The following is a 15,220-nucleotide window of genomic DNA, read 5'->3' as shown; positions in this document are numbered from 1 at the left end:
AAGAATCATCGTCGGTTTAAAGAGGATTTCCCAGATGGCGTCTTTGAATTCGATTCTTTGATGAATTGAAATAAAAAATCAAGAGATTCAAACTAAAATTGGTTGGTGTGAGTGGTTTATCATTCTTATTCTTTAAAAGAGGTTAGGAGTTTAAGTCCTGCTCTCGTATGAAGTCACCACTTTAATCAGTACTTTACCCTTTATGGGCCGACCCAATACAAACAGCGATTAGTCTGAATTATAATACGAATTTAAAAATACCTCTCACAGTTAAGGTCCATTCAAAACTACCTCGTGATTCAAACAAAAAAATAATAATAATCAAGTGATTCAAAACAAAGACTTCAAGAGATTAAAAATTTGGGATGCCAAATTTTTTGTGTTGAAGACATGAATTCAAGCCGCAGCAGATTTACATCCTTTAGTTAAAGAGTATATATCCCCAAATAATATTAATGGCAGTAAATTTCCAAAAACAGACTTCCGAGTTGTACAACAAAATCCATATAGCTTTGGAATTTGTTTTTGTTTTTGAAATTGTTACTATATATATATATATATATGGGGCAAATTCCAAAAAAAAAAAAAAAAAAACTGTTATTGATAGTTTGATACATAAATCACAATGGGCATTTAATATCCATTTATCCAGGAAAAGTAACAAAACTCCAAAATCCCGATATTCAAATGCAGAAATAGCAACATAAGATGGAAAGGCTTCTCCATCATCAATGGTTCCTCCAGGTTTCAACAATGGTTTTATTCGAAACTGTAACTCTACCAACTACTCAGACAAAGCTAAGGGCCTTGGTAACACACTATTGAAGGGAAGAAAGCATTTAAGAGAGACATGAGTATGCGAGGGCCTTCTCCTCGGAGAGCTCCTCTGCTGTCAAGTCCAACTTCTTCCTTGAGAATTCATCAATGCTGAGTCCTGTGTCAAGTTGAAAAATAAAATGGAGTTTGACGTTAATACCAAGGATGTCAAATAAAGCAACAAAATAATTTGAATAGGATAAAGTCTATATCGCTTGAAGGAAGCTAAAATTACATATAGATGTCAAATAAATGCAACAAAGTCTTCAAAGGCAGAAAACAAAACTAAATCAAATATCCAACTCCATATCCCTCTTATCAGAATCTTAGCACCAATAGTCCAGTTGCTCATAAGGAATATTCAAAGAAAAAATATCAAGGGCCTGCTTGGTATGCAGGATTGGCTTGGGCTTGATCACATTTGAGTAGTAGCTTAAAAATGGGGGATAAATGTTGTGGTCCTAACCCCAAAATTTAGAGATGATTTATCCAGTGCCCCCATGGGATAAGTTGGGATAACTTTTTTAATTATCTAAATCATTTAAGTACTAAGTTATCCTGTAATTACAAACAAATTTATTTAATTAGTATAATTTATAATAGTAGTTCTTCATAAAAAACAATTTATAAATAGAAATAATAATAACAGAGAAAAAATTATTTTATTAAATCTTTCCACTATAATATTTAATTTTTTCATTATAATAATTAAATAATCTGATTTCTAACTACAAGATAATTGATTAAATTAATAATTAAACTTTTGGAAAATTAGATAAATTATCCTAACTTATTCCATGTTGAGCCATGGGATGTTGGGAATTGGGAATTAAATGGTGGGTCCAGAACATCTAGCTTCCACTCATGAGATTGGATTTGTCCAATCTCCCAGGCTAATCTTGCATACAAAACAGGTCCTATATGTCCAATACCATACATACATAGACAAAGACAGAAATACAAGAGAAAATTGATAAAACTACAAGTCATTTCCGGGTATGAAAATAAAACACAGTATTCCATGCGTCTTAGTTTATGATAACCCAAGTGAACGTGAAAATAATAAACACAGCCTATATAGTGAAACCAGCTACTCTATCTATCAGCAAGACGGTATTTAACAAATGAGCCAAAAGGCATGGATGATCAAAGACCTCAACTATTAAAAGCAAAAAACAATGGGAGAGAGAAAAGACATAGGATACAGGATCGCATCCGTACCTTGAACAATTGTCCATTCACCGTTGCGGCAGGTTACTGGGAATGAGTAAATGAGCCCAGCTGGTACATTGTATGAACCATCAGAGTATACCCCCATGGAGACCCAAGTGCCCTACAATTGCAGTCCACGGTTCAAGCCATGACACCAGTTCAGTATATATCATTGGAGTAAAAATGAGAAGACTACCAACCTCAGGAGTTCCAAGAACCCAATCACGGATATGGTCACAAGCAGAGCTAGCAGCAGACAGAGCACTCGAGAGCTTTCTGGCTTTGATGATTGCAGCACCACGTTGTTGGACTGTGGTTATGAATTCTCCATTCAACCTTCAATCCATGTATGAAATCATTACAAAAATAATAACTCAACCAAAAAAAATCACCAAACTTTACTATTAATCAAGGGGAGAAAAATATTTGAGTTTAATACCATGCATCATCCTTGACAAGCTCACGGACAGGCTTTTCCCCAGCTGCAGTATTGACAGTTGCATGGTTGACATCAGGGTACTGAGATGATGAATGATTTCCCCAAATAATCACATTCTTAACATCAGATACTTGGACATTCAGTTTCTCAGATATTTGTCCCAATGCCCTGTTATGATCCAATCTGGTCAAGCATGTAATGTTCTTAGCAGGGATTGATGGCGCAAATTCTTTCAGAATCAATGCATTGGTGTTTGCAGGGTTAGCGACAACTAGAACCTGAAATAAACAAGAGGGTCCAGTCAGTAATGGCACCAACAGTTCAGGAGCTTCATCAATATAGTTACAACAAGGAATCTCCATGGTCCTATGTACACATAAAAATCACATTAAAGACTCATTAGAATTTGGGATAAAACTCCTCCTAACCATTAAGTCATTCAAGCATTTGATTTAATTATCAAAATAGAATGCTGATCAACCAACACAAAGGCAGCTATTTTCCTATAACAGTCTCTGTGTGAATAATAGAGTTGAACCTAAAAAACAAAGCAAAATTTAGGGGAGCCACTAAAACTTCAGGGGGTCAACAAAGTTTTCCAGAGCATTAATCATAACTACAATGTTTGAATTGCAACTGAAGAGTTGCAGCCACAGGCACATTCTCCAGTTTTCCCTAAATGATAAAGGGGAAACGGATGATACTTTCCAACAAATCTGGCAGGACCGAAGGTTTAATATCTATACATCAAAGGAAAATTTTGGTGTCATTTAAATGCATGAGCTTTTCTTTTTAAACAAGTCTACCACCTTGCAGTTCGGAGCTGCGTGCTGCTCCAGGGCAGAAGCCTGAGCCTTGTAGATTGAAACGTTCTTTGACATCACATCTTTTCTCTCCATTCCTTCTTTTCTTGGAAAGCCACCAACCATAACGGCAATATTGACCCCAGTGCATGCCTCAACAGCATCAGTTGTAGCAACAACACCTGAAACAAGCATGACAAGACGTTAGTCTAATATGATCATAAAACAGAACAAGCAGGTCCAGCACAAATCTCGCACACAGAAATAATAATGACTCTCTACATCTACACGCGATATTTTTTCACAGCTATGAAAAAAATGACCGTCACCTTTAAGAAGAGGGAATGCAGCATCAACCAACTCCATCTTCACACCATTCAATGCCTCTGCTGCAGGTGGGATATCAAGCATGTGCAGAATCACAGGCTGGTCAGTACCCAACATCACTCCCCTAGCAATCATGGGGACAAGTGCATATCCAATTTGCCCTGCAACCCCATTAACATAGCAAAACACAGTCTCAGCACATAACAAAATACATCAATGTATAAACACACAAGTATTAGAATAACTTAGGTAAATTTGGTATTAAAATAATCAAATTGGTATGAAACATAGGAACAGAAAATTTATTAAAAATCCAAGTATATCTAAAACAGATGAAATTTTCTTTTTTGAAAATGTGTACATATCACCAATGACAAAACAAAAAATCATTTAGTCTCAATAAACGTTACATTAGCTCAAAATCATCTAACTAACAGATTAGCCGGATCGCGTGACAAACTTCGGGCATTAGACCAAAATATTCAAGTGGTAATTATCACACAAGTCTAAGAAACAAACATTGATACTCAGATCAGTTTAAAGCTAACATTTTTAATTCCCGATCGTGTACGGTACCTAATATAACTATTTCTTACAATTATAGATCTTCATAAAAACATATCAAAGCAGTAATCTGTTTAAATAATAATAATAATAATAATAATAATAATAAGACTTCGCTAGATCTCAATCGACGGAGTGAGAGATTACAGTACCTGCGGCGCCGGTGACGAGAACGCGAACTGGTTCCTTGGCCATTAGTTCGGATCAGAGATGTATCACAGGAAACGAAAAGATTTTTCCAGTAAAGCGAGAGAAGGAGAACTTCGATGGAGTGATAGTGGATGAAGTGGGCGATATTTATGCTGCAAGTAGATGATAAGAAAAGCAGGAGCAGGCGAGGCGTGGTCGTCCTGTGAACGTCCGGTACAAAAACGACATCGTTTTGGAGTTCTTTTGATAAAGAAATTACGTGACTACGGTGTCGTTTTTTGAGGTTTTAAAAGTCGAAAAGGAGTGCGCGTGGGTGCGTGCGTCCGTCGAACGAATACACCGTTCAGACTTGAGATGCGTGCGCTGGTGTGGGGCCTCGTGAGTGAAGAGGACACCGTAACGACCACGCATCATGCTTCGCGTAGTGTCGGGCGGTTAGCGCTGGGGTCAGCAAACGAATATAACTATTTGAGGGCCGTTGATAAATTCGAATATCACTACTTGGTACACATGAACATTGCGATTTCACATACTTCTTTTTTTTAGTAAGGGGGTGAGTAAGTCTAAATATAATTTTTATCCATCTTATTAATTTTAAGAATCAAATCCGAATTTTGATAGAGATTACAGTTGCACTGTAACCAACCTGACCACACTCTTGAGGGCGCGGATTTGACATAATTAATTATTTTTAATAGAATTTTTACAAATAAAATTTTTATCTATTTTTTAATCATTTTGTTGTCAATAAATTTTTTTATTAAAATTATAAAGTTATTTTAATAAATAAATTTTTTAAAGTTATAAAAAAATAAAACAAAATTCGTGAAGGAGTGTGCGTCCATCGAACGAATACACCGTTGAGACTTGAGGTGCGTGCACTGGTGTGGAGCCTCGTGAGTGAAGTGGACACCGTAACGACCACGCATCATGCTTCTCGTAGTGTCGGGCGATTAGCGCTGGGTCAACAAACGAATATAACTATTGGATGGCTGTTGATAACTTCGAATAGCACTACTTGTATATATGAACATTGCAATTTGACATACTTTTTTTTTTCAAAGGTAAGGGGGTGAACAAGTTCAAATACAATTTTCACCCCCCTTACAAACCCCAAGAATCGAATCTGAATTTTGGTAGAGATTACAACTGTACTGCAACCAATCCGACCACGCTCTGGGGGGGGGGGGGGTTTTGACATAATTAATTATTTTTTAATAGAATTTTTACAAATAAAATTTTTATCTAATTTTTTATCATTTTGTTGTCAATAAAATTTTTTTATTAAAATTATAAAGTTATTTTAATAGATAATTTTTTTAAAGTTATAAAAAAATAAAATTGTCAAATAACTAAAAGATATTTATTTAAAAAAATAACCTATACTTCAAAAACCCTAAAATTTGAGCTTTTTTTTACTAAAGCAAAATAGCAAATTTAATCTTTAAAAACTCAACTATACAAACAATCAAACAACAACAAAATTTTGATAAGAGTTTATAAGATTTAATAAGCACTTATAACTATTAAATAAACCATACTAAATAATTACTAAGCTTAGTTTAGTACAATTTTTAAAGTAAAGCTTACTTAAGCAAACCTTTTGTTAGGAGAGTTTTTTACAAATAGAGTTTTTACTCAAAAAATTTTAGTTGTTTGGTTGTCAATAAGAGATTTTATTAAAAATTATCAAATTACTCTAATAAACAAGTTTTTTAAAGTTATGTTATGAAAACAATAAAATAAGATTGTCAAATAAGTATAAGATATTTTAGATATTTTAACATTTAAAAAAAACTTTTCAACCTCTACTTACAAAAATCCCAAAATTTAAGTTTTTTCTAGTAAAGGTAAAATAACTTATTTAAGTTTTAAAAACTCTACTAAAAAAATAACTAAACAACGAGAATGTTGTTTATAAGAGCTTATAAAATTAAATAAGTATTTATGATCATCAGATAAGTTGTTATTTAATGGCTAAATAACACTAAGTGCTTATTTGGTATGACTTATTTAATGGCTATAAGTGCTTATTTAATTTTATAAGTTGTTATTATTTGGTTGTTTTTCTAATAGAACTTTTAAAACTTAAATAAGCTACTTTGCATCTACTAGTAAAGCTCAAATTTTGGACTTTTGGGAATAGAGGTTGAAAAGCTTTTTTTAAATGTTAAAATTTTAAAATATCCTCTACTTATTCAATAATCTTATTTTATTCTTTTCATGGCATAATTTTAAAAAGTTTACTTATTAAAGTAATTTCATAATTTTTAATAAAAACTCTTATTGACAACCAAACAACTAAAGTTTTTGGGTAAAAACTCTACTAATAAAAGTTTTACTTAAATAAGTTCTGCTTGAAAAGCTATATCAAACGAGGCCTAAGTTTAAATAAATTTTTTTAACTACGCCTCTATTAAGTTATAACATATTTATAGTAATAAAATTAGTGTGGTCCAGAAAAAATTTACTGTATGGCATACACATATGTCCATAACCAAGGCCTTTCTTTCATACACATATGATGAAAATTAAAATTAGAATGTGCTTGTAAATTTGAAAGATTAATCTCTCAATTTTGTTTGATTAGTTTCTTTTTTTTGTTATTAAATTTATTATATAAATTAGTCTTTGAGCCACTAAAAACACACATGGGTGTTTACAATTTCATTATTCAGGTTAGAGTTGGCAAAATAGGTAATTGGGTATTGTTCATGTTTTGTTAATATCGTGTCATGTCAAATTTAAGTTGAAATAAACACGATTTATTTAGCAATTGTGTCAAAATATTAAAACGCAAATCTAACATAAAAAATAAATAGGTGACACGACATAGTCCATTTAATAACTAATTGAATCGCGTCACCTAACATGACACAATCTAATAACCTGCTAAATACTTGTCTAACACGATTTACAAAAATTGCACTCCATTATATATCCAAATAATATTATAAATTGATATTATAAAATACACACACACACATATCTACCAAAATATCATACATATACCCTATTGAAGTTTAAAGCCTTTCTAGAATTTTATCAAATGGAACATCATATAAATACTCATCATTCACAAGTAACCATGTCATTAATCGGACAAGTTGGTTAAGAACTCAAACCCTAATCGGATATGAAGAAAACTATGTTACTCTTATACGACTTATTTAATAATCTTATGAAGTATAATGATTCAAACTTACTTATGCATATGTGGGTCGAGTAAATATATAGTGTCAAATTTTAGTAGCCGGTGAGACGATTAAGGAGCCATGGTGTCACTTAAACGACTGACACGTCAAGAAATAAATACAAAATTTTTTCCGACTTTGTTAAGAAATGGGAAATAGTGCTTAAGAGGATTTTGGAGATTACCAAAGGAATAATGTTACGTGGGCTCAATAGGAATAGGCCCAAATATAAAGTTGTAGTGGCAGTGTTTGGCAAGCCCATAAGTAATACATGTTACATAAAATATTTGAAGAATTTATTTTTGAAAATAGAAGAAGTTACTGGAATCTTGTCTCCGGCTTTGTTGTTTATAAGAGGACGTAAAAATAAGACGGAGGGAAGAAATAAGTTATCCTGCGGTCGGTCGCAATCTTCTATTTTAATTCCCTTCGTCGTCGCCCCTCGCCGACTATTGAAACTGTCACTGATCTCTCCATTAACCATCTACATCGTTTATATCGCATTCCAACATGGCTACTGCGTCAGGTTCATTACTCTCTCTCCAGTTATTTATTTTTATTTTCGATTTTTTTGCGGATTACCCAGTTGCATACATTATGCTTGATGCCCACAGAATAATTAAGATAAATTAATTCTAAAGAAAAATCAACTTAAGAAATGGATGATTAAAACACCCTGTTTGGAACTTTCTGAAGAAAAAAATGAAAAAAATTAAGTGAATTGGAAAGATTTGTGTTATATTCTGATAACTTTATATTTGCAATGACGAATTTTACATGATACATTGTTGTTATTAAAATGGGGTAAGCCATTGAGACGAGGAGGGCTGAAATTTTTGTATTTGGTAACATGTGAGGCATTACGGGCGTTTATGCAAGTTTATGTCTGGTTTTAATTTGAGTATATAGTTCATATGATAACTAGAACTTTCTTGTATTCTTAAATTTAAACTCATTGCCGTGGCAATTGTAGTGGCGTTCAAATCAAGGGAGGATCACAGGAAGCAGTTGGAATTGGAGGAAGCACGAAAGGCCGGGCTTGCTCCAGCTGAGGTTGACGAGGATGGGAAGGAAATTAACCCTCACATTCCTCAGTATATGTCTTCTGCCCCTTGGTATCTTAATGCAGAGAGACCTGTAAGCATCTTCCCTTTCGGTTGCCTTCTTTTCCATTGTATCATAGTTTAAAGGCTCTGTATGTATGCTGATTGAGCGTCTTCATTTTCATTTTTGTTTAGAGCTTAAAACATCAAAGGAAATGGAAATCTGACCCAAACTACACAAAATCCTGGTATGATCGAGGTGCGAAAATATATCAGGCTGATAAGTATAGAAAGGGTGCATGTGAGAAGTAAGTGGATGTTGGATTACTCCATATTGTTTCACTTCCTACCGTTCTTCCAGATTATAATTCTTAAATTTGGGATGCTTGTTGGAGTAAGTTATGGGCTATCCAATTCAGAAAAATAAAAAAGTTATTAGACATAAAAACCATGCTTATTGTTATTATTATTTTCATAATCTAAAAGATTCATATGATGATTATTGTAGTGGTGGTGTTATTTTGAGGATTTTACAGATGCCTATGTGTATAACTGAGATGAGGGAAAATAAAGTTCATTGCACGGAAAAGATTATGGATGCTGAAATAAGAAATTACCTCTGTTGGATTCGCCATGTATTTTTGTATTTATTTATGTCAGCACCTTTCTATGTGAGGAATCTTGGAAATTTTTAATCCAATTATAGATAGCTTTCCCAATATTTCATTCTACTGCATATTATCTGAGCATCCTTTATATGTACCAGGAATCCAAGAAGTTTTTTTGAATCTAATGCTATCTATGTAAAACTCTTATTATATCAGAAAAAGAAGAAAAATGCTAGTGGTGCTGTAACAATCTTTCCTGTGCAATAAGTTTGGGATGAGAGGAAAGAATGAGAGAGCATGGTAAGAATTTCCAGACTATTAACTGTCAGTGTTTGGCTCAGCTCCTGAGCCTTGCAGCAGTGCCTATATTGGAAATGATTTTTCGTCCTCTTTACTTAATTTCTATAATATGTTCTGTTTCTTTCATTTTTGTTTATTATGGTAATAATTTCCAGATCATCTACCTCGTGATTCTTTCTTCACCATAACCCTATGTTAAGTTTCCTGTTCATTATACGACTTGAGAACATATAGCTTGTACTATAGCTGGTTTCAGGAAAAGAGTTTAGGGTTATGTACTGTTTGAGGAAGCTGAAAAGCCTAATTGCTGCCACAGTGGCTTGACTCCACTTATGGGGATTATATTATTATTATTATCATCATAATAACTGACGAAAATTTTAGTTTAGTAAAACCTTAGAGGACCCAATGAAGTTATGTTATGTGGCTATTAAAAAATTGAGTCACCTCATTTACCTGCCTTTTCTCCTTCTATGGGAAAATACAATGTGGGCCTTGAGAGATGCAATCTCCTCTCTGATTACAAGGGGGACTCTTCCTCTTTGTTTAGCTTTTTGTAGTCCCCTCTACTTCCCTCAATCCAAATTCCAACACTACCATACGCTACTCGAATAAAAGTAATAGTTGACCATGTTATTTTACATTTGTATTTTTCGTTACTAATTATAGGAAAGTTGTGTTTCATAAGTGACCTAAAATTTCCGTTTGCATGTTTCAGCTGTGGGGCAATGACGCATAATGCTAAGTCATGCATGGAGAGGCCTTGAAAAACAGGAGCAAAATGGACAAATATGCACATAGGACCTGATGAAAAAATAGAGAGTTTTGAACTCGATTACGATGGCAAACGAGACCGATGGAATGGTTTTGATCCAGCAACATATGTACTTGTTATTGAGAGGAATGAGGCAAGGGATGAAGCTAGAAGGAAGTACCTAAAAGAACAGCAGCTGAAAAAATTGGAGGAAAAAAACAGTAAGCAGAATGGAGAGGGTGGCGTTAGTGATGAAGATGATGATGAAGATGCTCTGAAAGTTGATGAAGCTAAGGTTGATGAGAGTAAACAGATGGATTTTGCTAAAGTTGAGAAGCGTGTCCGCACTACTGGAGGTGGAAGCACAGGAACTGTCAGGTGTGCTTCTTAATATATATGCTCCCTCACCGTTGTTATTATTGTTGTTGTTGTTGTCATCTGCAATGTGATGCATTTGTGCTTTAATTTAACATTGTTTTGTTTCCAGAAATTTGCGTATTTGGGAGGACACAGCAAAGTATCTTTTGAATCTCGATATTAATTCTGCTTACTATGATCCTAAAACACGGTCTATGCGGGAAGATCCTCTTCCTGATGCTGACCCTAATGAGAAGTTTTATGGAGTGAGTTCCTTTGAAACTGCAACTTTATGGTAAATGCCCTTGGTATGCCTAAGCTGAAGTCACTAACACGGTTTCCATTTGTTTATTTGTTACGTTTACAGGGAGATAACCAGAATAGACTTAGTGGGCAAGCATTGGAGTTCAAGCAACTCAATGTTCATGCTTGGGAAGCCTTTGAAAAAGGCCAAGATATCCATTTGCAAGCTGCTCCCTCGCAAGCTGAATTACTGTACAAGAATTATAAGGTCATCAAGGAGAAGCTGAAATCACGTCTTAAAGACACCATTGCAGAGAAGTATGGAAATGCTGCGAGTAAAGAAGAAATTCCAAGGGAGCTTCTACTTGGACAAAGCGAGAGGCAGGTTGAATATGATCGTGCTGGAAGAATTATTCAAGGAGTGGTAATGTCATCCAAAGTTGAACTATGGCTTTATATTCTGCAGTTACTGGTTTTTTCTGGACCATATCTGCTTGTACAAATAGTTATCTGTCTTTCAAGTCTTGCTTAATAGTTGGCAATTTCTTCAACCATAGAAGTGGGTAAAGGCCTGATGAGATATTAAAAAACAAATAAAGGATTTTCTTTTGACTTTGAGAAACTAGATAATTTGTCTGTGTTAGTTTATTTGGTGGAGCTCTAAATGTAATTTCTTATGGTATCATGAGTGTCTAAAATTACAAAACATATGTAAGATTGTTGTTGAATACTTGGATCAATAATTGTGCAAACAATTAGAAGAAGTAGCTATTTCTATTTTTCTTCCATTGAGTGCTGGGAAACATTCTTCTGGCTTACTTTTTTCCCTGGTTCTTATGCAGGAGTCTTTTCTTCCGAGAAGCAAATATGAGGAAGATGTTTACATTAACAACCACACGAGTGTTTGGGGCTCATGGTGGAAGGATCATCAGTGGGGCTACAAATGCTGTGAGCAAACAATTAAGAACAGTTACTGCACTGGAGCAGCTGGAATTGAAGCTGCTGAAGCAGCAGTAGACTTGATGAAGGCTAATGTTGCTCCTAAAGCTGCCTCTGAAGGTATGGACTTCTACAAGTTCATATGATCTCATTCTAGTAGCTTAGATGCTTATGCCAGCATTTCTGCGGTAGTTAATTTCAAAATAATACTTGGTTTTATGGGTTAATGGCTAGCATCAATGAGTTCTCTCTTCTCTTTTGATATAAACCTTTGAAAATATATATGACACTTGTAAAGTTCTTTGTGATGGTTTTCGATAAATTACTTTAATCTTTATGTTTTAAGTGCCTGTTTCTCTCTTCTGATGGAACTGCTAACTTGAATGTCAGACATGTGTGCCCCAGCTGAGGAGAAAAATCTTGCAACCTGGGGTACTGATGTGCCTGATAACTTGAATTTGGACCAGAAGCAACTTGCTGAGGCACTTAGGAAGGTGAGTTTGTGAACCATTGATTCCTGGTTTTGTTACAATACATAAATAGCGATTTTCAGTCCATTTGCTTACACCATAGAGTAGATTTTCTATCAACACTGCCTTCTACAATTTTATTGTTGCTTCTTCTTATTCTTAGTTAATTGCTTATTTGTCATAAAACTTTTGGCAGGAAGATGAAAGGAAGAAAGAAGAGAAGGATGAAAGAAATTGAAATATAATGTTAGATGGAATGATGAGGTATGATTTAATGCTATTCCAAGTGTGTTGATGGAGCCATTAACTATAGAGCTTAGTCCAATTTCCTTATGTTCTTAAATCATCTAATGCTGTTGTAGGTTACTGCTGAGGAGATGGAGGCCTATCGAATGAAGAAGATACATCATGATGATCCGATGAAGGATTTCCTGCACTAGTTTTGACTATATTCTTTCAGCTAACAGCTGCAGACTTGAAAAGCATAATTTGCATTGTTATCAATGAAAGTTGAGAACCTTGCTTAGAACTGCTATGGTTTGAATTCTCCAATTATTTGACATCTTAATTGTTGTGTAAATGTGGATTGGAATGAGAAAACTACAATTGGATGTGGTCTCTATGGTGCTGTAATTGACTTTGTTTTAATGGAAGATCTTTCTGGGCTATAAATTACTGCATTGATGAAATGAAAACAAAATTTCAGAAGTAATCACCAATAATAATGACGATACCTTTCGCACGAGTTCTTGTACCCTCAAGTTTTTGTGTTCATTTCTCGTTTTAATTAGTATCGTTCCTTGGGCTTTGATTGCAAACTTTGTAAATAAATTAATGAATTCTCGTGTTCTGCGATTGGAATTGTCTACTAATTGCATAGTCAAGGAACATTCAAACAAGCTTTGTGTACATCGAAAATCAAAACGCATACAGAAAATAAATTTTACAAAACCAGTCTTCTCTGTGGAAGCTAAATATGTGAGCACACCAAAAGAGGGGTAAAAAAAAAAAAAAAAAAATCCCCATTATCAAACAATTGTGTTCAACAAAAAAAGAAGAGAGAAACCCAGAAATCTGGAAGCTAAAATCTGTATAGCCCCCTGTGATTCTATATATTTGTGTGTGTGTTTGTGTGAGTATTATGACTTCCGTGCGTTTCATTGAAAAAGAAGCAAACATGAAAGCCAACAAAGAAAATTAAATAAACGAAAGCTATAAAATGTTTAAGCGCCCCTAGCCAGCATCTCCTGGTACTCAAGAAGTGATCTCTCCCTTTGGATCTTCATATCTTCACGGAACTTGTAAATAAATTCATCAGCTCTTTCATCCACACATCTCAGCTGTGGAGATGAAGCAACAACAGCATTCCATGCATCTTCAACACTATAAACGCTCTGCTTATTATTACTCTTTTCATGGGCAGCCGCTTCCTTGCCTCTGCTGCTCGTCTCTGCAGCATTATGTGCGTGGTCAGTAGTCTTTGCATGTGCTGACGATGATGAAATAGGCTCTGAGTAAAGATTGTCTATGAAAATTGCTTCAAAATCTCTTCGATATTGCTGGTAGTATTGGCGGTAGAGGTGGTTGTACCGGCTGCGGCGATGTGTGGTTCTGGTGAGGAAGCGTTTCTTGAAGGGAATGAAGAGATGGAGGGAGCAAAAATTGATGAAGCGATGAGTAGTTGTTTTGAGGGTTTTTGGTACGTTGAGGCTTTGGAGTTTTGATTGGAGATTGCTTGTGAAGCTCTTCCAAGCCCTTTTGGCGGGCTTAAGCTTCTTTGAAAGGCTTGAACGATACATCAAATGTAAGCAAATTATGATTTGTTTGAAGGAACTATGAGTTTGAGGAGGCAGACAACGTTGTATGGTTCTTTATGTAAAGGAGCTGCATACCTCCTTTGAGCCTTCTCATTGGTTTTATTTTCTCTCATATTGGCTGTACAAAATTGCCCATGGATCTTCACCAAATTGTTGGACTGCCATTCTCCAGCTTTCCTTATTGCAAAAGGAGTTGAGAAAGTTTTTAGGTCCTCCTCCTCCTGTTGTATACTCTTTTTCCATTTAATTATTACCACACATATCTATCGATAAATCATGTCATGTAAATAAATATGCACATAAAAACGAATTTAATAGATGAAAAACTATATAATAGAAGCACTTTGATTATTTTCTTTTACTAATGTGTGGGTATGCAACTAATTTTTCAAGTTAGAATTTGTGGAGAATAGTAATTCGAATCATCAGATTTCTTAAAATAGTATAATAAATTTGAGGTTATAATTTTGCCCAATAACATTAGAGAGTGACTTAATTTTTATTTGTGTAGAAATTTATTCAAAAGGAATTTTTGAAGTTCTTTTATGATGGCAAAGCAGCAATTGCAGTAGAAAAAAAGGAAGAGCTTTCTTGTTGTAGCAGCCTTTAACTTTCGGCAAACTTGGAGGGCCGGCTAGGTCCCGGGAGCAATCTTGCTTGGGTCCTAAGTTAACTTAATTTAGTGAGAAATAAAAGCGAAATCCTGTAAAGCGCAACATTGAGTTGAGTTGAGCTGTTTAGTGGATTTTCCACATTGAGTTGAGTTGTCGTGGGCTCCATATCTATTCTATCATACTAAATAAGCTGGGGCCTGAGGGTCAAATACAATGGTGCAATTATATTTATGCAGAAACAAAATTTTATAGAGAAATAAGGGTTATAATGAAATTTGACTCATTGTGTACCCTATTTTTATACTATTGCCTCATTTACCAAATTCTTAACCACTATCTTATTAGTCATTATCTTAGTTTTAATTAATTGAGTTTTGAGGAACTCTTTTACTGTTTATTCCTAATATATTCTGTTGTTCTTTCCTGCGTTTTCAACAATAACCTAATATGTGTTAATTAGAGAGTGGAATTAGACATACCTACCTAGTAAATTAGTACCCTCTATTTCTTATAATCACGATCCCTATTTTTATTTTTTTTTCATTTTTTTTCTTTTAGGTACATGATTAC

General features: G+C 34.5%; 2 protein-coding genes and 1 pseudogene across 2 annotated transcripts; 1 reads left to right on the top strand and 2 right to left on the bottom strand.

Moving 5' to 3' along the window:
- Positions 1–579: 579 nt before the first annotated feature.
- Positions 580–4,516, bottom strand: LOC102577998 (malate dehydrogenase). Its single transcript, XM_006489670.4, has 7 exons — positions 4,314–4,516; positions 3,600–3,758; positions 3,277–3,452; positions 2,468–2,745; positions 2,229–2,364; positions 2,038–2,149; positions 580–934 (listed from the first exon to the last, which is right to left on the bottom strand). Exons 1-7 carry the CDS (start codon positions 4,354–4,356, stop codon positions 840–842), a joined length of 999 nt encoding a protein of 332 aa, XP_006489733.2. The 5' UTR covers positions 4,357–4,516; the 3' UTR covers positions 580–839.
- A 3,313-nt stretch (positions 4,517–7,829) lies between these two features.
- LOC102607788 (pre-mRNA-splicing factor SLU7-like) lies at positions 7,830–12,841 on the top strand (annotated as a pseudogene).
- Positions 12,842–13,109: 268 nt separating this feature from the next.
- On the bottom strand, positions 13,110–14,236 carry LOC102607497 (uncharacterized). Its single transcript, XM_006489668.4, has one exon. It carries the CDS (start codon positions 14,016–14,018, stop codon positions 13,443–13,445), a length of 576 nt encoding a protein of 191 aa, XP_006489731.2. The 5' UTR covers positions 14,019–14,236; the 3' UTR covers positions 13,110–13,442.
- Between the last annotated feature and the right edge of the window lie 984 nt (positions 14,237–15,220).

Source organism: Citrus sinensis, chromosome 1, assembly GCF_022201045.2.
Source record: "Citrus sinensis cultivar Valencia sweet orange chromosome 1, DVS_A1.0, whole genome shotgun sequence".
Classification (NCBI taxonomy): Eukaryota; Viridiplantae; Streptophyta; class Magnoliopsida; order Sapindales; family Rutaceae; genus Citrus; species Citrus sinensis.
The sequence above is the reverse complement of the archived record's forward strand: the minus strand, read 5'-3'. Positions and strand labels throughout refer to the sequence as shown.

Bases quoted from the DNA above. Each gene is read 5' to 3' on its own strand.
- LOC102577998 (XM_006489670.4), bottom strand. From the start codon at position 4,356: ATGGCCAAGGAACCAGTTCGCGTTCTCGTCACCGGCGCCGCAG. The intron at 2,746-3,276 runs GTGGTAGACTTG...TGTTTATTTCAG, and splicing joins ACGCAGCTCCGAACTGCAAG to GTTCTAGTTGTCGCTAACCC. The intron at 2,365-2,467 runs GTATTAAACTCA...CATGGATTGAAG, and splicing joins CTTGTCAAGGATGATGCATG to GTTGAATGGAGAATTCATAA.
- LOC102607497 (XM_006489668.4), bottom strand. From the start codon at position 14,018: ATGTATCGTTCAAGCCTTTCAAAGAAGCTTAAGCCCGCCAAAAGGGCT.